General features: G+C 39.5%; 1 protein-coding gene across 4 annotated transcripts in view; it reads right to left on the bottom strand.

The window, feature by feature from the left end:
* LOC135303213 (transmembrane protein 263-like) overlaps nucleotides 1-23,773 on the bottom strand; it is a 231,183-nt gene that overhangs the window by 146,531 nt on the left and 60,879 nt on the right. Inside the window, exon 1 of one of the 4 annotated variants that reach the window (XM_064424705.1) lies at nucleotides 13,193-13,247. The exons of the other annotated variants lie outside the window; for them this stretch is intronic. Coding sequence (XP_064280775.1) covers nucleotides 13,193-13,232 — 40 coding nt within the window. The 5' untranslated portion in view covers nucleotides 13,233-13,247. Of the gene's footprint in view, nucleotides 1-13,192; nucleotides 13,248-23,773 lie in introns of those variants that run through there. 4 annotated transcript variants of the gene reach the window in all.

Here is a 23,773-nt window from a genome sequence, read left to right as displayed (position 1 = left end):
CTGCACTGATCTTGCAGTTTAGTGTGAAATTTGTTGCAATTTTTTTTAGCTACCACAGATCATGCAGGCTTGGAGTAATGGATACTTTTCATATCATTAGACCATTTTCTGCCCCCAACAAACTCAAATGAGACAATGATTCATTCCAGCAGCTTTTCTGCAAGATCAAATATTGGACATGAAGACTGTATTACCCCTGGTTTCCACAAAGCAGCAGCCTCCCTTGCCTCACAAGAGGCCAGATCCCTATCTGAATACTCACAATTCAACTCTTTATTTTATTATTATTATTTAAACAGTAAAACAGAGGAGTTTTTCTGCAAACAAATTTCAAATTGCCAACTGCTATGAGTCACTATGGTGGGTTGACCAGCCACAACTTTTCCCTTTAAACTTGGAAATAGCCACTGAAAGCTTATGAGTATTTCAAAAGTATAATGAATAGTCATTAATGCAGAGATCCTTTTCTTCTGACTGTCATTAGAAATTCAAATTCCAACAACTGCCAACCTCACTGCAGTCTCATCTTAAGGGAAGCAGAGATAGAATTGAGGGTCCCCAAAGAGTTATCCAAACAGCTCACCTTTAAAAGGTTGTGACATGAAAGTGACAAAGACAGAATACTTCCTAATAAAAGGAACAGAAGGCTGAAATAATAAAATATACTCAGTGTTTGGCACAATCATTTGTGAGGTAGAGGAAAACAATAGGATTTTGATTGCTGTATAAATCTGCTAGTCATGGAAGAAAAAGACAAGAAGCACATGCAAATAAAACACAGTGTTTTAATTTTTAGCACCTAAACCAGGGATTGTGTTCATCAAAAAGGTCAGTCCTGAAGCTTCCCGAGAAGGAAGTTGTGACTAATCTCTTTGCAGTCTCAAAGATCCAAATTGCTGACATGCTCTACTGCCCTTTTACACAAGAAGTTAAGAGATTCTAACTGCAAGAGGAGATACTTAGTACAAGGACCAATAATTTAACTAGCCTCAGGAGGACTTCTCATCATTTTATATAGAAGGTTGTATGGCCCTGTCTGATAAAAACAAGGTACCAGACTTGCACATTATGACATAGGATGAAAATACAGAAAGCAAACTCATCCATACGCATTTTTAGGAAAAGCTAGAAGAAGCCATGTTTCTTCTGAAGGCTGTTCACAGGTTTCAGATCATAAAAATACCAAGTCATTGATCAATTTTATAATTTTACAATGGAAATATTACAGCTGAGTTAAAACAAAATGTCTGTATCAAACATTAGAACTACTCAAGTGAATGTTCATAGTTACAGGAGGCCAGCATCACTGCTTTCAACACTCTCATTCCTGTTGCTTCCCTAAGGCAGAGAGGGAATTAATGTGGAAGGCTAAAGCACACATTCTCAGCTTCTCAAGTTTTAGAAAAAAAATAATAATAATCACCTGAGTCCTGGACACTCATCAGTAGTCTACATCTGTGTGCTTGGTTAGAATCTCAAAGTACTGCCAAATTCATCTACACTCCAGATGTTTGACAGAGCTTGTCAGCACTTAGCAGCTGACAAGGTCCCATGGCTGAACCTTTACTATCAGCTATTAAAAATACTGGGCAGTGCCTAAGCTGTAATGTTTAAACTTCAGAAGAAAAAGCTAAAAGTGCTTTTTGTAAGTTTGGACTTAAAAAATGTCAGGTCTGGAAAAAGCCTTCCAGAGTCCACAGAGTACAGGCTCTTTACAAAGCAGTCTATTACCTACTTTTGACAGCTCAGGAGGCAATTTATGCAACTGAGTTGCAGAAACAAGCCAACAAAGTTGATTCTGACGCAAAAGAAATTAAAATGTACAGACCTGAAGTCCTGATTGATACAGTGAATTGAAAACAGCAGCCAGGTTAGCTGACTCTGCGAGACACTCTGCTTAAACAACACTTCAAGTCATTTTAATAAACATTTTAAGGCATCACCACCACCAGTGAGCAGCAGGAGCCTTGCAAGTGATATAGAATCCGTTAAAACTCTATTTATATCCTACCTGCAGAGTGACAATATAATCACATTCTAGCTTTGTATTGTTCATTACAGAGACAGCATTATGTGACCAAAGATAAGACTGACAGTGGACACCTGCATGCAGCTGGAATCTTAGAAAAGGTAAATAAGACTTGTTCCCCTCAAAACCTTTGCTTTTATTTCAAACTGGGTTATTTAAATCTTGCTTCTGCAAGAGTCCATATTCTGCTCAATTTTGACAGAAATGTACCACCACTGTTGGCAAGACTGATTTTCAGATTAGGGCATAACTTGAATGTGTTTAGAAACCGAGCATACAATAACTGAACATCAAGAGATCCTATGCAATAGAGACTCGCAGAACCCAGGAACACAGGGAAAATATATACCTGGGGAGTGGGGGAAGACGTCCATAAAGCTCTTAGGAACTTCAGCCTATAACAAGAGACTGAAACCTCAAATGTGTAGACTGTGACCTTTGAGCAACAGAAGACAATACCAAAACTACTTCTGGTGTCATCAAGATCAAGAAAAGTAAATCCCTCATGTCACCATTTTGTAACAAAGTGGCATCATTATGAAACCGACATTCTACAGCTTTACTACTATAAACCAACTTCCATGAACCTTGGTTAAAAATATTGGGAACTGTTTATAAAGCATAATAGTAGCTTGTAGATCTACAGCTGTACAACATCCCCATACAGTCAATACAAGGAGATGAAGAATCTTCTAGGAGATAACACAAAACAGCTACATCAAGCTCGTGCTTTATTGTCTCCCTTAGGAATACTTTTCTCTTTCCTTCCACTGATTGTAGAGAGTCAAGGGAAATAAAGCAGTACAAAGATGGGAAAAAAAATTATTACTTAAAGACTAAAAAGTTTTACCTTACCAAATACCAATACACTGGTAGCAACACACAAATTAGAGATGGCCACAGCTTGACAAGAAATCTTTGTTTTCCCATCTTGGCCTAATTTGTTCATTTTTACCTGCATCACAGGTGCTCAGAACACAAGGACTTTCCCTGGCAGGGATGATAACCCTGCATTCTGGCAGACAGAGACAATGCTGTCATGACAAGTCCCCAGACAACAGCATGGGCACAGCACATGGCAACATTTAGCAGCTGTGAAAAGTCTGTATTGGCTGGCTTCTCAGGGTTCAGTGACTTGCTAGTTACAAACAAACTGTGACTTTCAGGATTAAAGTTTATCATTGCATCTGGTATTTTATGATGGGAGAGACTTGGAGAATCTCTTGGATGGGAAGTCTTTCATGTCTGATTGCCAAGATACTTTTCCTTTTTGTGGTTTGTCTGCCAGGAGCAGTAACTTGAATTTGACTGGTGAACTAATGCTAAGAATTTGTAATTGGTGGATATCTATTTTTGGGGCTAATTTTAAAATTAATGAGCAATTCTCTGCATGGAAGTCAGGAGGAATATCATCCAGCAGCTGATTATAATGGTTTTTCTTTCTCATTTCTAATAGCTCTCCCAACAGTACAGTATCTCTAAAATGCCTTTCATAATGTCTTTCAGTCCATCTACTCCAGGAAAAAAAATCCAATATTCACATGACCACAGACTGGATAAGCAAAGTAGGACACACTTCACAGCAGAATGCAAAGACAGAAGCAGAGTGATGTTTGCTTGTCTCCACTATCAGTGAGGGAAAGAAGAATAAGAGCAAGCAAGGAACAAATCACAAGTTCTTAAAAAAGAAAAACCAACATAAAACCAATCATGAAGTTTTACTGTTGATTTCTAGCAATACATCAAAGCAGATCTGTAAGGCTATCTGCAGTACAATAGCCAGTCCCACCTACTGTGCTAGCTATTGGTACAACGCCAATCTTCAGGACAACTGCAGAGAGTGTTGCTGCAGGTACTCACAGGCACATGATCACTAGAGCCCATCTATATAAACAGTTTATAATAGATCCCTCTCAGGTGACGGCAGCCTTGTGCCTGTGGAGAGATGGGACACGGGAAGCTAATCTGCCCTAGTTCAGCTCACAGGAGCTTTTGCATTGAGGGAATTTTTGAAAGGATGCAAATTAAAATTCATGTCTGCTCATCATTCAATCAGACTTCTGCACCAATATGTGCCAGAGACCCCAAGAGACCCAAAAAGGTTCATTAGCAGAAGCATCAAAATCACATATTCTTGATTTTGAGGAACAGGACTTATGTTTACAGAAGTAAAAAGAAAAAAATAGGAAAAAAACAAAACTACTTTGTGAAATCCAAAAAAACTGTCACACACACAAAAAAAAGCAGTAGGTTTGACTGCAGTGTTATTCTGTGGGATTTAAGTGTCACCTGAAGCTCTCCAGTACTTCGTGCACAAGCCAGCAGTCATCTGAATATGATGTCACATGTGAACCACCTTTACTTGTGGGTAAGAATTGTGAACAGGTGTGAGGCAGAATACTGCCTCCAGTGTATAGATTTCTTTTTTAACATGAGCCATACAGCTCTCGGCAACAATGATCTGGTTGCCTCATGAATGCAGATAGTTCTATAAAAGAAACAGAGCTGCAGATTAAGGGAGAAGAAAAGACTGCAAACTTTCCTTTGAAATCTGTCCCTAATTTGCTTGCTTACGGAGGATGAAAAATTAAAATTCAGTACATTAAGTCAAAATCAAATCCTGCAGGTTACTTTTCCTAGAGCATTTTGAATTTGAAATATTTGTTGTTGAACAATTTGTTTCTTTTCTCCCTCTCTGCACCCTCCCTAGCGTTCAACAGTACCACCTCTGATTCTGCTGTATCCTTTAACTTCTTTACTTCCGATCTCTTTCAGCTTTTGGTAGTTTCCCCTATTTGTGTCATGGCTACAAGCATGAGATGCAGTCTCCAATCAGTTATACAATTGCTCAAGTCACTTCAATTATCTGATCCTACAGAGACCTGCAAAGCCACTGCTGGAGCCCTTGGTCAGCATACATAAAGCTGTGCCATGAAGCAACCACATCTTGAGAGCAGATGCATCCTGAGTGATGCTCAAGCATCAGAAGCCACAGGATCTCAGGCTAATGGAATCTCTGTTTCCACACACGCTGGGTCTTTATCGCGTTCCTCCTTCATCTTCCTATTAAAATGCAATAGCAAACAGGGGCCTATTGTAATTCATAAAGTGAGTCAATCTTCAAATTCTTGACTCATTTGTGTAGACTTCGCAGGTTTCTACTCCTGTCTCTGCAGGGAACTAAAGACCTTCACTCAATTCTGTATTTTTAAACACAAATATATAAATGCTGCCATTTGGTCTGAAAGTGATAATAGCAAAGAAACTCAATTATTTGTGCTGCTGCATAGCAAAGAGTTGTCTTAACATGGAGACACAAGAGGCTTAGACAAAGACTCTGTGGAAGTCTAAAGCTTCCATTTCTTTCTTTATAGATTTAAACACTTTGGAAAATGGTTTGTTTCATGTTGTAATACATCTCCATCTCCCAGATGGAAGATTTCAGGTTAGACAAGTAAGATGATTGCCTCAAGCATCTGCCAAGGCTTCTGTATACCCAGGCCTCCCATAGCTCTCCAAATACCCATGCCAAACAGTTGACTGCACAGTGGCTGGTTGCTGAGTAGGTCATTAGACTAGGAAATAGCTAGACAGACATTCAGTGACCAATTGCTCACAGGAAAACATTTTTGAAGAGCATTCAAACGAGGCATAGGACAACTACTGTCTAGAGGCGAGCAAGTAAGAACAACAGCCTGAAGAAATCATGGGGGCTAAGATGTGTCATGAAGACATACATATTGAGAAGATAAAGACAACTCAAATGACATCCCAAGATCAAATCAAAATAATATTTTTCCATTTTCATATCTGCTGGAACTAAACCAGAAGAACACAGAGAAAGGGGGACAGGGCAGAAACAAAAGCAAAAAATGTACCCATCAAATTTATGCAGATCATAAGTTTTCTTCTTTGGTCAAACTACTATGAAACACATTCCAACAATCTGGCTGCACTCTGCAAGTACAGGAGCATTAACAGCAAAGGCTTTTGTTTTCCTGAATGAAACTGGCATAATCACGTCAAGTATAAACAAGAGAGTCCATCCTCAATGTGATATGTTTCTTAGTACAAACAGAAAGCAAAGCTTAACTTTATTTTGCCTTCCTGAAATATACACCTATGTATGTAACCCATTTAAAGAAGGCTTTAAAAGCAGATGCTGGGAAGCTCTAAAGCACTGTATTCCCTACTTACAGTGACATATAATTAGGTAATTTGCTACAAAATCTTGACATTATTTTTTAATTTATTAAGGCTACTTTTAGAAAACCAGATCAAGAGGTTGGCTCGATTATTCAAGAGCCATACAAGCACATTTGAAAAAAATCAGAGACTTACCACCACTCCAATCTCTGGGAACAATAAAATTATCTCAGAAACACAAAAACTAAGCAACTCCTCATCTGTTTTAAGGACTATTATTCTTAAAAGAGGCTGGAAATTGTGACACCAAAATCTTGTTTTCCTAGCTCTGCAATCATGACCTTCTGTATGCCACTCCGCTCTTCTGTTTTCATATGTATGAAATTGATCTACTTATCCTTGGTATCAAGCCACTGATTTGACAGAAGTGCTGCAAGTATTACTTTAGTGTTTGCAAAAGTACTTAAACACTTTCATGTGGAAACTGCTGAAGGCAGACAGAGGATTACACGACATTCTCTGCAGCTAACCTGCTTTTAAGGGAATATTAGGGTGGGGATTGCTTCTAGGCAGAGAACTTCTACATTTAGTTTCACCCCGAAAGCACTTCAAACATCTGAGCTTGAGGATAAGCCACTCACTAGGGAATCTATAATGGAAAGGCTGAGCTGGAAGTACTGTATAGAAGTCCTGCTGGTTGATACTACCATCTTCAGACAAAGTCTTCTATGAAAACTGTGAAGAAAAGACACAGTAAATTACATTGCAGATATACCTGTAACTATACAAGGTTCAGCTTTCTCTCAAAGGCAACACACGGGAGGAACAGCTTAGCTTGCAAAGATCATTACTAAAGTTTAGAGAGAAAGCACAACGCCCACAGTAAAGTCTTAAGAGAAAAAGTATTTTCACCACAGCCAGAGTCACTTGAGAGCTTTAAATACCCTGCATTACTTTGCCTCTTAATAAAGAGTTCCCTTTCATCAGACGAAACAGCTACTTGTGTCCTTGCAGAAACAGAAAAAAACATTAAACAGCCCATTCCACAACAACAATCTCCTAAAACACCCCAGATTTTCAACAGTAAATCAGATATCCTGTTTATTCTTAACAACAGTGGCAAAGTGCAGTTTGGAATACCTATCATAAATCTGAGAATTCAAGTCCCACCATGACTGCACTGTGTTCCTCTCAAAGGAGTGATTTTCTCCACCATTCCAAACCTTCTTCAAAGTTCCACTACGAGATAAAGGCTGCTCTGAGCAGAAGGCAGAGTGGTGTAATTCAGCTTGAGCACCCAACTCCGAGTGTACTAGAACTGCACAACTGACATGATGGCTCACTGGGAAATAACCAAGTCCACAAACAACAATGCATTACAACCCTTGTTTGGTCTAATCTAGAGAGCTTACTCCTTCATGCAGGAACAGAATGCATGCTTCTGGAACACTTCAGATTGCATCACAATTTTAAGATTATAAATGCTGCTTTGGCCACTCAGAGTAGGGGTAGAATGTTAATGATTCCCTGCTTTTATCATTTTCTTGCTGTGTAGTTGCAGACAATTCAGTGAGCTTCTTTTTTATTCACTCTTCTCATCCATGAAGTAGATTACCTGTGTTTCCTTACTCAGAAGTCATGGGAATCAACACTTAGAGAAGACTTGCAACTTGCTGTAAAGTAAAGCACACACAGAAATGGCCAGATCTTATAAAGACACTACTGCTGCAGTCTGTGTGCTCTGAGCTAGGCAGAAAGGGGGGTGGGACAAGAAGGGCTGTGACAGCCATACTCTGCCGACACAGGAACAAGCAAACACCTCAGTCTCTCTTTCCAGCTGAACTGTCAGCTTTACCACGCACAGAGCATTTACAGATATCTCCCCAGGAAGTTTACTACCGGGGGAAAAAAAGAATTTAACTCTATCCTTTAGAGTTTGTAAATTGAGAGTTTATTAAAAACAAACCATTAATATGCAAATACCAAGGCAACTTTGTTCCCAATCTGCTGTGGCTGACAAGACAATCTACAGGGCACCTTGTCACTAACACAGCTCACCTTTATCCTGTGCACATTTCCTTTGTATCAGTCTTAAGATCTCTCTGCAGTCTGGTAAATTCAGAGAAGATGCCAAAGGAAGGAAAATAGGACAATTACATGAGAATTAGTCAACCACCTAGTTCCTGCCTCCACTTTGCTGTTCTAAACATCTTTAGCCGAACTAAGGCAGCTTTTCTGCCTATATGCAACTCATTATCTACTACAGATTTTCTATTGCTATATTAATACTGGTTATGTATTCAAATGTTACTTTTGAAAGATTAACAAAAAAAAATCCAGTAGACTCCTTCAGTGACAATGACACAATCCATGGAGGTGACTGACATATCAGAAATTTATTCAGGTTAGAAAAGGAGATGAATGATGGGCTTTGAAGGACATGCCCTTTTTTAGGCAGTGTATGCTTGAAGAGATTAAGTTACCTGACACAAGGAAGAACCACAATAATTTTATCCAAGTAAAGGATTTTACAAGTTTCTCTCACTTAGGTGAAGTTCATCCTTCACATGAGTAATAGCAAGTAATCAGTCTTACTTGTAGGAGAAAAATATAGCTATCCTTCACTGGGGAGGAAAGAGTGTCATGAAGGAGAGTGATAATATAATAGTATAGCTATGAAAGAAAACAGTCTGCTAATCCTGATGAACAGTGTATTCTCTTTAAGAGAATCCAACACAATTATGCTGGATTGGCTGCCGCTGTTCTGCCTGAGCCCACTTTGAAACACAATAAACATGAGGACAGGGGCCAAACTCTATCATACAGTATCAGGGAGATATGTTGTATCCTGAGTTATGCAGATTTAATGTCCACCAAGTAGGCAAAATTAATATATTCCCCATAGCCCTGTTTTGTCTGAACAGGCACACAGTGCCATCTTCTTCTGATAGCACAGCCTTACACACTCACAGGAGTTTTGCTGCTCTGTTATTCTGGGTAGAGGGGTCATTCCAAGCATGAGCATGCATTTAAGATTGCCCTGGAGCCCAGCTATTCAAGAAATTAATTTCTACTGTAAGTGGTCTGAAGAACTGGAAACAAGCATCAATTCACTTGCAAAACTTGCCATATTGGACAAGATGTGATTTAGTTTAAAGCTAAGATTAGGAAGTAAGATAAAAGATAATTAATACATGAGACTTCTTCAACTTCAACATCTGTTTTCTGGACTATTTAAAGACAGTCTTCCAAGGCCTTTGTTTATTTTCTCCTAGTGGTAAAAGTCATTCAATGCCCAAAGGCATAATCAGATCATTTGAAGAAGTGAAAAAAAAAAAAAAAAAAAAAGGGAGAGCCCTGTCTTTGGGCAAGGATCTCTTATTTTATTTCTCATACTGGAGGAACACACACATGATCATAAACACACATTCATTTCAAGGTGGAAAAAATCCATCTGTGTGTGTATTCATCAAGCTTTATTATTCTAATGAACACATTCATGTCACTTTGCAAAGCTGGGTCACCCACTGTAACATGTTTTCATTCTTTCACTGAAAAGCAACCATTTAAATGATTGTGCTCCTTATGCCTGTGGCTCAAGGACCAGAGCCAGCAGCTCAAAGGAGACAGAGCATTAGCACAACACAGTGAAGAAACTTGTTCTCTCATCTTGAGTTTTTCCCATTGATCTAACACCCTGTGCAAAGTAGTAAGAGTGAATTTATGAAAGACAATAAAGTAGTTCATGGGATAATGGCAATGCCTTAGTGCTACAACTCAATAATGAAGGTAACAATCAGCAAGCAGATCAGATTTTCCACACAGCGCTAATTAACAGGAGAAAGATAGGAAGGAAAGAAAACCTACACACAAAATGCAAAACAAAAAATATCTGAGAAACTGCCCCATCTCTGAAATGGTATTTCGGTCTTGGCTTACTCTAACAAGGTCTATACAAAAAAAAACACAAGACAATAGAAGAATTTCACACAACTCTCCCCAGATCCATTTCTGTTTGTACAGGGTATCAACAAACAGGGAAGCTCTCAAGAGGGAGGAAGCAACCTCTCTGCTCGTTGGCAGGCACATTTTTATTTCACTTTTTCTTCCTGAAGAAGCACTCAAAAAGCCTCTAAATGTTGACTAAAATAGCCATGCTTCCTATCTTAAGGAACACAGAAAACATTTACAGATATGATACAACAAAAAAGCAATAAAGGCACAGACAAAGACAACCAAGAGCAGCAGCAACAATACCTGCTGAATTTTCAGCAAATGTTAATATATAGAGTGCCAGGGTACTTTTCTTTTTGTTTTCTTAAGCAATAAGCGGAGTGAATAAATACCAACCACAAAACTAAGTGGCTGTGTTCTGGTAGCCATCCTGAAGGAGATTTATGAATAGCTCAGCTTCCCCACTTCACTATTCCTACAATTCCCCAAATCTACCAGATCTGTCATAACAGATGCATTGCAATAGCTGAACACGGCACACTGTGTGACAGGAAATGGTACAGATCAAATCACCTTGAACAAATCTGTAAATTCAAGATTTCCTATGAGAAAAGGCCTGGCCCCACAAAAGCTACTCATCTATTTCTATGCATTAGACAGCCTGGCATAGCATCTGCACTCTGCTTCATCTCCCCCTTTTTCTCCCTCCCTAATACTTCACTGCACACAGAAATGAGTCAGTATGATATTGCAGCCTATGGCTATGACAAACATCTTCCGACTACTTTTGTTCTTTGATGCTATGAATGTATTTGATATCCACAACCAAAGCTGTAATTGAATTTGAGGGGGGAGGAAAAGGCCTATTTTCTTTGCCTGCTGCAATGGTAGTTGAAACCAACAATAATAATCTGCCAGCACAAAACACAAGAATGACAATCTTATCTGACACCATTTTCCAAGCCAAGATGATGATGGGTGGATGAACAAATCAGTCTGGACAATCTCATGCTGCAGCATTAACAAACACCACAAGAGTCTAATGTTTCATGACCCAAGCATCAGCTGAGGGATAGACAGGATGACTTCTAAGTCTTTTCCACCTTTAACCCCATTTCATTAAAATTACAAAATCAAACACCTGCTGTGGGCTTGCAAACTAACTCTGCGAGGCTATCACTTGCATGAAATCTGTCAGAAGGTTACACAATCCTTTCACACAGGAACTATTTGCCTTAAAAAGCATATACTCAGTCACAGAGAGCAAGAGCCACAGGAAGAAACAATGTCATGAGGTGAGGTGGCAAGGAAAATATGTTGATTGTGCTTCATTAGTATAAAATCAGATTTAATAATTCCTTTCCCAAAATTAAAACACTGAGCACTCATCTGAATCATACCACTGCAACTCTATTCAAGTCAAATTTAACATCCTAAAGTTCTTGAAGTGTCATGCGCACCCACCAAAAAACAATTAGAAATGGATTTCTAGCAAAGCAATATGGGAAGCATCAATCTGAAAACTGGTAGAGCTAGTCTTTATTGAAGAAACACTGCATAATTTTAAGACTCAGAAGTTAGCAAAGTTTGTCTGGAAGATGTACAGCGACTTCCCGCTGTGCAGTGTGACATCTTGTACTAGGGCCAGGATTTCACTTAGTTCAAAACTGGAATTGCACAATTTCACTTTTTTCCTTGATCTGAGACCACCAACATTCATATTGCTACTCTGAACACAAACAGTACAGCCAAACAACATCCAAAACATTAGGAATCAGTACTAATACACTCTCACAATATTCATGTTTTCTGTCCTTCTTTGCAGCCTGCCGGCCTTGTACATTGGCCCTTATACAGCCTATCTACTCCAGCACCAGCTGATGTCAAGTTCTTCCTCAAAACGTCAAATCAAAGCAGTTACTTGTTGACGTTTTGGTTTGTTTTGGGGGTGAGGGAAGGGGGAGTAGCAACGTCAGTTGATATTGAAAATGCATTAAAGAATCACACCAATATAATCGGTTTCCCTGCCTTCAGAAGATACCATTTAGGGAAAGGGTCCACTTGGTGCTGCTGCTTCCAGCCTAGGGTAAAGTACCCCAAAGAGAGTTTCTGGTTCCCAGCTAGATCATAATCTGTGGAGAGCTGGATAATTAATGAAGTGGAAACAAAGAATTCTCTCCCGCCCACACAGGCTAGAACCACTGCCTTCCTGCACTAGTATTCTCCTAGAACATGACCTTATAATAACCTGAAGGAACAAGAGTACAACCAGCCTCCATTACTGATCAAAGTTTTCATCAGCCAAGATTATTTGCAGCTGCTCACATTTCAAGTTTTCTACTTCACCTACAACTTCAAGCTTCTGTTTAAACGATACTAAGCTTAATTACTACATGTGTGCTACCAGAATACGCTCTAATTTTCTTACACTTGTTTTTATGGTGTGGGCAGTATTACTCTTCTCCAGAGACACGGGGAACTCATAAAAGTAGAAAAATAACTCACCTCCTATTTCTCCACCCACACCTGCATAGCTGCCTACAAGTAAAAGGCTTAACATCACAGACATACTGTTTCTGTATCTGTAACAATTTGAGAAAGTACCAATATCTTTAGTATTAGCATGAAAAAGAGCAAAACCAGATAACTTTGTAAAATTATATGCTGTCTATGCTACCTAACAACACAGCCTAGAGGAAAAGAATAGAGACAGGGTCATTTATGGTTATTGAACTCCAAGAATTGGTTTATCCTGCAGATACTCATAGCATTTCACTAGCATTACAAATGATTCCCAGAACAAAGACCCAAATACACCAATGCTCCTTGCTGTAGTGAAAGCTGCCAACCCTTTGGAGGCCTTCTGTCTAGCTGTGTTCACTGACACTAGTGTACAGAACAGCATGGCCTGCCTTTGTGCATGGGATTTCTACAGCATATCTATCTCATCAGCATTAAAGATAACTAAAACATATGAAGAAAAATGCTCTTCTGGCTTTCAATTTCTCAAAATTGGAGGGGGAATTGAGACTGGAGAAAGAAAAAAAAATTGCCATTACAGACCTGATGTTAGAGACAGAGATGAGATGGACAAGGTACTCATTTCTTCATGCAGAACAGCCGAACCCTGTCTGTCCCTCACACAACCCCCTCCCAGCAAACCTCTCTTTTCAACCACCTAACCCACTCTTTTATAACACCCATCCTTATTGGACATAGTTGTGACCTATTAGGGGAAAGGCTGGTTTTGGTAATTAGTACAGCTGCAACTCATCAGGGGCTAAGTTGCTTGCAATCCAGCCTCCCACAGAATGTCACCCCACAAAGCAGGGAGCATAGACTCAGACACTGCACTGCTGAATCAGCATGAGCTAGGATAAAATACTCTTATCAGAGTGAAGACTTCAGCGTGGCTGCCTTGTAATACAGAACAACAGCCCAAGCCTCTGCTCTCACTGCAGGGTAAGATTACATTATCCATAGGCTTCTGAGCAAAAGCCATAGAGTACTGTGTCAAGAAGCACTACTCTAGCCTATACAGTCAAACAAAATACACTACAACAAGGTCTCACAATGCTAGATTCAACTTAGGAAAACTTCAAAATCACAGAAACTGCCAGGTGACACACGTTAGGAAGAAACTGAATGACAGGAGCATCAGAGCTCTGACACTGCTTTGTTACAAGTGCCTCTGCACTGTTTGGACTTAAATGCAGGGTTGGCAGGCTGGATTTATTTTCATGTTATTTGAAGTTAAAAATTTAGTACAGCTGTCAAAGTAGCAGAGCCCTAGCACAACAGCTGGCTGAGGACAAAGCTACAAACAGAACTGAAGCAAGAGAATTTTACTGTATAATTTATATAAATAAATATGATTTATAAGTAAAAAGTTTGTTATCTTCTACCTTCAAGAAACATTGTAAAGAAAGAGCGTGCCAAACTACAGTGTAATGTACAGCTCCATGACCATATGGTAATGTTCTGAGAACTGCAAAGATGAACATACTGGACATGGCAAAGCATTGCACACTGTCCCACATGACATCCTTATCTCAGATTGGAGAGGCATGGGCTGATTTGACAGATGGATGACTTGGTGGACAAGCAACTGGTGGGATGGTCACATTCAAAGAGTTGTGGCCCATGGCTCAATGTTCAGGTGGAGACCAGTGACGAGTGCTGTTCCCCGGGGTGGGTACTGGGACCAGCACTGTTTAACACCTTTGTCAGTGACACGGTCAGTGGGACTGAGCACAGCCTCAGCAGGGCTCCGACAGCACCAGGCTCTGTGCTGTGACTGACACTCTGGAGGGAAGGGACAGCATCCAGAGGGACACTGGCAGGCTTGAGAGATAGGTCTGTGTGAACCTCATGAAGTCCAGCACGGCCACTGGAAGGTCCTGCACATGAGTTGGGGCAATCCCAAGTACAAATACATGCTAGGCAGAAAATGGATTGCTAAGTGCCCTGAGAAGAAGAACTGGGGGGGGACTGGTGGATGAAAGGCTCACCATGACCCAGCCCATGCTCCTGCAGCCCAGAAAGCCCACCATATCCTGGGCTGCACTAAAAGCAGCGTGAAGAGCAGGTTGAGGGAGATGACTGCTTCTCTACTCCACTTTGGTGAGACCTCTCCTGAAGCGCTGCATCCAGCTCTGGGGTCTCCAACATAAGAAGGGCATAGACCTGTTGGAGCAAGTCCAGAGGAGGGCAAGAAAGATGATCAAAAGGGGTGGAGCACTTCTTCTGTGAAGACAGGCTGAGACAGTTGGGGTTATTCAGCCTGGAAGACAGAAGGCTCTGAGGGATCTTACAGCAACCTTCCAGTACCTTAAAAGGAGTGTTGAAGAAAGCTGAAGAGCAACTTCTACAAAGGCATGTTATAAGGACAAGGGGAATGTATTTAAACTGGAAGAGGGTAGGCTTATTTTAGATATAAAGAAAAAAAAATGTTCACTATGTAGGTGGTGAGGCACTGAGACATCCCAGACAAGTTGTGGATGCCCCATCCTTGGAAGTGTTCAATGCCAGGCTGGATGGAGCTTTAACCAGCCTAGTCTAGTGGAAGAACCATCACACATATGCCAGCTTACTGGGGCCAAGTAGTCCATGATCCTCCTTATCTACATAAATAGAAGCCTTACCACTAAAGAATGACATCATATGAAAGGTTTCAAATGTGTTAACAGTGATGAAAAGCAGGGGGTTTGATATGCCACATTCCCTCCACTACACATGTTCAAGAGTATTATTTTGACAACATACCAGAGTGCCAACATCCTTCTGTCTTCAGGCTACTAACACTGACAATTTGGCTCTATGACCTAAAACCACACTACAAATGAGGTGACTTCTGAAAGCAATGCTGTACCTTCAAAAAAAATCACCAGGAAAATACACATGGGAATGTTATCACTTTCAGAGGTCACAACCTCCATTACAAAGCCCAGCCAGTGTGTGTGTGAGTGTACCTTATATCACAATCCAGCTCAAACTCACCTTTTTCAGCAGCTTAAGACAGTGGACTGGTCTGAAGCAGCTAAAACAAGGGATGCACTTTCCATTATTTTCTACCATAGTGATAGTCACAGCAAAACAAAATGCCGGTAGCTGTTGCTCCTAAATGCATCAGATCTTAAACTTTACTTAAGATCTAAGCACACTGCTTAAGATCTCAGTTTAACAGTTGTCTGTTTTGATTTTAAAGAGAATTGCTCTACAAGCAGAACTGGGAAAGCTAATGGGAAGGAAGAAATGAAAGTTATATATTTAAACTGTATTTATATACAGTAAACAAAATAACTTCAGATGACTTTCAGAGGAACACCATTATAGCATTCCCTGCCTAAGTTATCCTCAGACACATCTGAGACATGGTGAGGTTTTACTTTTAAATTAAGTGAAGCTTTCTCACATGTCCAAGGTACACTATGGCCTAGCAATGCTTGTCCTGTTGCAATAGCATATTGGTTTATTATTCTGAAATCAAAATTATATGTTATTACATACAGACACTGTGAGATGAATCCTCTTATTACATGGAGTGACCAAAGGAGCTATCCAACAAGCTCTCCAAAAAGAAATTTAATTCAGCCAACAATACAAGTGGGAGAAATGTACCAACTTGGAACCATGTAGATTCATTTTTGGAACCTGGCAACAGAGTCATTCACACAAAAGAATCATTGTGCTGGGTTGTTATTGTGTAAGAGGAGTAAAAGGTTTTCCTCTTTCCTTTCTGCCGATCACACATAATACAGTTTTATGCAATGGAATAATTTGCTTCCTTTTGCCTGTGCAGTGGTCACTACCCTTTATTTCTGTGCCAATTCAATATAATGTTTGCTCTAAGATAATTTTTTCTTTAACCTAACAAAGTGTTTATTTGCCCCATTCTGTATGTGCATTTTTAATATATATGTATTTGTAGTTAGAAGTGTATACAGTGTTGTTTTACAACCTCTGCACACTACCAGTAAAGCAGAAAGGCAGTCACCAGTAGACAAGAGACTTATTCACAAATGACACTTCCTTACTGCTGCTCTCAATACCATCTTGCATAACAACCAAATTCATAAAACTAGAGATACTTATCATAGCAAGAGAGTTCACAAGTTAGTTACATGTCTCTATGATTATCAATTCAGAGTTGTCCTGACTGTGTCCAGCTTCTGCAGTTTAGAGGCTGTCTTTCTGCTTTAAGAGACAGAAATGTATTCATTTTGTTCATGACACCAAAATTCCAGGTTTTTTTGAACCACTGGTTAGTTTACCCTACGCATTAAACACCTGACAGACAGTACCAGAATTCAGCTGCAAGGCAACACTCACCACCTTTGCTGTGACTAGTGTTTAATTTCTTTTTGGCATTTTATTCACCAGGAAGTTTCCGCTTTGTTTTTTCCCTTCTACCAATTTTTGTAAGTTTCAGCAAACAGGGGAGTTAGGCATTCTGCACAGGACAAACTAGGAACCTGATGACCAGTTACTGAGAATGTACCTTGAATTTCAGTGGGCATGGTTGCTGGAGTCAGGCAGGCAAACACACCTGATGAACAAACAAAAGAGTTTCTCATCCTCTTCTCCCCTACAAAAGCAAGGGGCAAGGTACACAGTAGATTCAAGACATATAAATGCTGTATCATTGTTTGATAAGAATGTGCTCAATATTCCCTAGATGTCAATTTATCCAAGCTCATTATGACAAACTCAAAATCAAAATGGAAGTACAAACATTCTGCACATTTATTTCCTGCAAGAAGACACTAGTTGTCTAAAACTGCCAGAGGAACTCAGAGGAACTATGTGGCATTCTCCAAGTATGCAAAAAATACCTAAAATTTGAGAGTTCTGTTCCTAAGTACCACTAGCATTTTAAAAGATGCCAAAAGAGCTAGAATGATTGTGACAAGTAGGTATCATCCCCTTTGCTGCAATACAGGAATTGGATTTTTTTTCCTCCAAGAAGTCCTTGGGAAGCTAAGGAGAAATGACAGACACTGCCCTCTTGGGTGTGCTACTCTTCATGCAGGGGAGGGAAAGGTGTTGAGTGATAAAGGGCTTCAGAAAAAAATCCCTTTTCCATATCAAGGGAAAGCAGATGAGCCCCATGCCAGAAAAGCCAGATTGTAAGAGACAGAGCTGCACTCTGGGACCACTTGCAACCAAACCTTGTAGCAACTGTGATTCACACTAGCACATATGCTTGTTTTGCTGTTGAAATCTCAGTCAAGGACTCCATAAGCCTAAAGAAGGAACTCTAAAAGAAGGAATAAGACAAACAATAAAATAAAAATACCATTTTCATCTGTAAAAAGCAAAATATTGCATGTGTTAAAGGGCTACATAAACAGACATCATCTAACAGAATGGTGAGCAACCAAGCAGGAAAACTGACTTCTAGTACCTGATGCATCAAATGTTTGTAAAGACCTTGAAAGACCTCTTTTCTACATTCAGGATGTTAGCTTCAGAAATGAAACCCTAACTCATGTTTTCAGAAAAAAAGTTTAAGACATTTTTGAGCTATAGGATTAAATTATTTAAACATGTTTCATTATATTTCTCTTTGCAAGATAAACTGAAATCTGTTTAAAAAAATGTATTAGGACATTCTCTACAACTTATGTTGAAAACAACAGATCACCAGTGACAAAAAACAAGCAAAAAACAACTTTCTCCAAACATTATTGTTCTTGTATTTCTTGCAATCTGTAACATAACAAGGTGAATTAAGGACAAAGTAGCAGTTCCTCTGTTCCACTCATGGGAAACATAACTTCAAACCATCATTTTAAATGCAGTTTTAAAATATATATTATTTAATACAGCAGCAACACACTGCACCTCACAACAGTTCTGCTCTTATTAATGAAGTTTGCAGTGCTTTAAGAAAAATGTGAAGAGAAGTGCTTTCAGCAGAATCATTACACATTAAAAATTAAGGAATCAAAAAGGAAGCACAGCTCAGCACACTTGTGATAAACATATTTCTCATTTAAACAGATCCAAAACAGCATCCTACCCTTAAAGCTGGTAACAGATGACTAAAATGTGTGAACAGCATTGCTCGTCAGTGTTTAGCTACCTTTTCTTTTTGCATTCATGATGTTAAAAAAAATGGCATGGGAGGAGGGGAATAGGGGAAGAAGGTAAGCACTAACAATTTATGGATCAGCCACAACTGATTTAATCCAAAAGGCTTTTGAACAGAGATGGCACTAGAAAATCCAAAAATTCAAATAACTTATTAAAGAAAGCTTTTTCCTTCCCTTCCCTAACAAACTACTGTCATCTCTTTACCTCTCTCCAGCTGGACTGCAGACCTCATGAGGAGCCATAACAAATTAGTTCATGGCTGTGTAAGCTTCTGCTTCATTACACAGCATAATGATAATTCAGGGAAGAAACTCCAGCCCTGCTCTCTTTACATCCCTTCTAACTCCCTATAGGAAGCACTGGCTTCTAGTGATTTTATTAATGGGTAGCAAGTTTATCTGACGTTCAGTCTTTTATTAAAACTTCCTAATTGCTTTTAATTTTTAAAATCAATTGAAAAAGATTGATGACTAAAAGGGGAAAAAAGTCAAGGAAGAAAGTCTATCTTGTTCCAAGGGCAACATACGCAGTTAGGAATACTGCCTCAAAAAAAGCCCAGTGCATCTGTGAGCATTCAGACAGGGCACAGCCCCAGTGATGGTGAGCAGAGCTCCTAATGTGTCAGTGAGGGGAAGCCTAGATACTGAACAAAACCACAATTGTGTTGCAGAGTTAAGACTGTAATTGCAGCTTACACCTTAGAGATCTAAGAAAGGCCATGAGTGTATCTCTCAGGCTGGTGTAGGTGTATGCCATCATCTTTCAGCACCAGTTGGTATCATTGCCTGCCAGGCTGTAATTAAGTTCTGGCCCAAAACTGTGCTTTAAAAAGGACAGATTTCAAACCATTGCCCCCTGAAATGTAACAACATGCAGAAGCCACCACCAAGTTACTGACAGTCAGGGTGCTGCTGATGTCTCAAATGCTGCACCATCTCAGAAGGACTGCAGTGGCAGGAGAGGCAGCTAACACACTGTGCAGGTGTACAGGATTTTTGAATTGGTGATAAACACACACCGTTCCCCAAGGAGCACTGCAAATGTATATAGCAGTGGCTAAACATCTGCAACAGAGATTGCAACTCTTCAGCTGACCAGTATCAAGAGTTTCACAGTCAGAAGGAGATCTTGCACAGCTTCATCCTTGTTTGCTAAGTAACACTCTTGGTCCTCAGCTGCTGTGGCAGAGAGCTGTTTCCCAAGCTTTCCTTTTCAGTATCTCTACAGGGAAATACCTTAGTTTGAGAGCTAATATTTTTATCAGCTTCCTCATTTTTAAAGAATCACAGCCATTGCTCTGCAAACCTATTTGGACTACATGCAAAGCTGCCTTAAAATGTATGTATTAGACCCTTTAATTTGCTTTGGCCTCAGTTTCTTTCTCAACTGGAGGAAGAAAGAGACCTGCAGCCAACATGACCATCTTTAAGCTTCCTCAAAAATCTGTTGCTCACCCAACATTTTCTAATATATCTCTTTATTTCCACTTGTAGATAGTTGAGTTTAGAGTTCTCAGTCCCACTAATGAGAAAATAATTTCAGTTGTTCATACGTACAACAGATTTTGCAAAACACTCCCCATCTGACTTGAGTCAAACAAAAATCCCAGAGCTCTCACAGATGTTTGACTAGTCATGCCAGAAAATATTTTCTCATTTCCGAATATGACCTAAAACTTCCTTTTTGCAATATTGCATATTCAATAGCTGCGGATGCCTTTTAGCTTACAGCTCTTTGAGAAACACATCAAGGTGGTCAATTTTTTGCAACTTTCAGACCATGTGATGTTGCATCAAAAAGCAGCTTTAGACCAGACTGGGATTTGGTCACTTTACAGTCACATGGTCACGGTACCAGCTACGCTGCTCTGCATTGCCTCTGCCAGGGAGGAAAGCAGGGAATAGAGAGAAGGAAGGATGGCAAGTGCCACAGGTCTTTTGTCCAGTACTTTTCGAAGGTTGTCAATTTAGATAATAAATAATTAGTAAATTTAATTTATTAAAGCAATATTTATTTAGGTAATAATGAGCTTAAAATCTCTCCAGATCTTTATTAGTGCAACACACTACTTTCCCCACATAGATGGAATTTGTGGAACTACTTTTGGTACAACATGTTTAAATATCACAGTTTCTGTTTGCTGTAATTTTTAAACTAGAGCAACCACATCTACCTTACTTTTCAACCAAGAAGTGGACAAATGAACACAGCCACCTACTGAATGAATTTTGGGGGCTAAACCTGCAACATGGTATCTTAAATGACTCTGATAAAATCAGAAAACATGACACAAACCAGGAAAACTGAAGAAACAAGAACATCCTGTTTTCTTTGGTAAAACAATGTTCAGTGTCCGTCCGAGTTCTCTGGCCCTTATTCATGCATAGAGACTTCATTCTTTCCCAGTAATTGCTCTTCGAGATTACACGAAAAGTCCATGAAGCCAGAGAAAAAGTGATAGGACACCGGTAAATGAAGCATGAGTCATTATTGTCTGCCATCACTCAAGCACATGAATGTGAATGCTGGCACAAGCCTAGACATTAAATGCACTGATGACACTGACTCATAGGGTGCAGCAGTTAACTATCAATGTAGTCATCATCCTCTCTGTACTTCAAGCTTCAAGTGCACTCTGTAATAATGAGATTCTTCATGCTCTAGACAAATTCAGCAGAGGAAGGCCTGAGGCTTCACATCAATTCGGTTTGTGTCAGTGGCTTAAAGAAAAAAAAAGGAGACCTACCAAGCTTCAAATCCTTTCAGTTTGAAAGAAAAAAAAATTGCAGTTTATTCTATCTTTTACTCTTCCAAACCCACTACGGAAGTAGAACCAAATGAAGCAAGGAGAGGAGGAGGGAGGAGAGGAAATGTTAAAAACAGCTCCTTCTCCTCTGGGAAAGAGACAGTAAAACACAAAAACAAAACCAAAACAACCACCTCTTCCTTAATATTACCTCATCCTGTAATGAAGCACAGGAAAGATTCAATTCTAAAACAGATCAAGACAAGTGAAGTTATAATAATAAATAGAAGTGAGGTTGTGGGAAATCAGCATGGGTATATGGCTGCATGTATGTAATGAATGTACAGTAATCTCAGAAACACACTTTTGCCTGATGCAATAGCTAAAAGGAAAATAATATTTTTTCTAAGATGGGAAAGAGGAAATGAAGGGTAAAATACTGATGCTTTTCAAGTCAGCAGAATTTTTGAAATCAACTTCAAATAGATTGACTATTTAACCTGAAGAGAAGCTAAAATTAATATTTAAACTCATCAGCATGAAAAACACTGTAACTGTTTCTTTGGAAAACTGTGGTAAAAAATTCTGGCTCAATGCAAATTGCTACAATCTCCTCTATCACAACTCATTAAAGATCGAAGTGTCTGTAATTGAACCATAAATCTCCTTTGTTCTTGGAGAGACTAACTGAATAAAACAAAACTGTAGATATTTACAGTGATATACTTAGCAGTAGCAAAACAAAATATTATTTCAAAGTAATATTATAATGATCTCTTATTAAAATCCACATCAGGAAAAAAAATGGAAACAAAGTATGAAGAACAAAGAGGAATGGCTCTAAAACTTGGAGTCCCTGTGTCCCAGACACAAGTTCTTGAGGATAACATTGATACAATTAATAATCAATGAATTAATAACCTTTGGGAAAGAGGGATTATAGTGTCTACTTGGACAGTACCCAAGACATTCTGAAGACTACTTTAATCTAAATTAACACCAGCTTCTCAAGAAACTCTCTGAAGATCATCTTCTAATTTTGAGTCACTGAGGTTACCCAGTGAATCAGAACTAAAACAAGAAGACAGAACGATGAGTTCTGTGGAGCAACACACAACAGTAATGGCTGGGGAGAGCTCTGGGAGACCTCTCTGACTAATCATTTTTACAAAACTGAGTAAAGTTCCTGGTAACTCTTCTAAAATAATAATACAAAATTTCTCATCTCTCTCTACAACTGGAATCAAGTTCCTAACCTTTGGCCTTGCAACAGTAAGCACAAGTTACTCTTTGCTTTCTGAATTTGTCATGTAACAAGCAGGAGGTTTCAAATCAACGGCAGCACATGGCACTGCATGCTTCAGACATGAGTTCATTAATACTGACAAGCAAATTTCCTTCCACCTCAAGCTGATGAGTATTTGAAGGATCTACTCATGCTTAGCAATGTGTGTCAGGTAGGGGAGCAGCTCAGGCAACAGCCAGAAGACAAACCTTTCCAAGGCAAATGCAACTCATTATGCATTTGTCAAGAGCCTGCAAGTGGAGGACAGTGGGACACAGAAGTGCACAAGATGACAGAGACTGGGAAAAGCAACAATTACTTTGTAAATGGGCAGACTTTGACATAATTTCATAGCACTGAGTCCCCTCATGAGACCAAGAAACACCAACTGAAGCACCATAGCATTGATAACTTTTGCTCTTTGCTTGAACAAGCAGTAAGCACAATGAGAAAACTTCTCATGCCACTCACCATTATAAAGACCTGCTGACACAGAGAGGCCAGAGTAGGTAGAGCTGCTCTCAAGCAGCTCCGCTTTTGGTTTTCTGATTAAACTCAAAGGGTTGTTGTGCCAATTGTTCCTTTGCCCTGAAACATGACTCCTGAACATACAGAAGGGTTTCACTGTGGTTGAGCGCTGTTGGGCAAGTTCATGAAGAGCCTGGGGTGGTGGCATGATCAGCATGCTGATGTCCTCAAGCTCTGTACTGCCACTTCCAAAAGGACTGAAATTCAGGAACAGAGTTGTCTTGTCTGGTAGGACATGGAACTTGAAGGACTAACTAGTGGCACTAGATGAGCTAGATGAAGGTGCTAGAAGGGTAGATGTAGCATACTGTTGATCAAAGGCTGACTGCTTTATATAATAACATAGGCAAACATTTTGGGGAAGTGATGAGTTTTGAACAAAGGCCATGTTTATCTTACAAAATGAAGCTTTTTATACACAAGGTTTGTCTCCCAAAAAGAATTAGCTCTGTGCTTTAGGTTTCAAACATTCTCACCTCTGACATGT

This window comes from Passer domesticus, chromosome 6 (genome assembly GCF_036417665.1).
Source record: "Passer domesticus isolate bPasDom1 chromosome 6, bPasDom1.hap1, whole genome shotgun sequence".
Classification (NCBI taxonomy): Eukaryota; Metazoa; Chordata; class Aves; order Passeriformes; family Passeridae; genus Passer; species Passer domesticus.
Note: the sequence above shows the minus strand (reverse complement) of the source record. Positions and strands in the feature narration are given on the sequence as shown.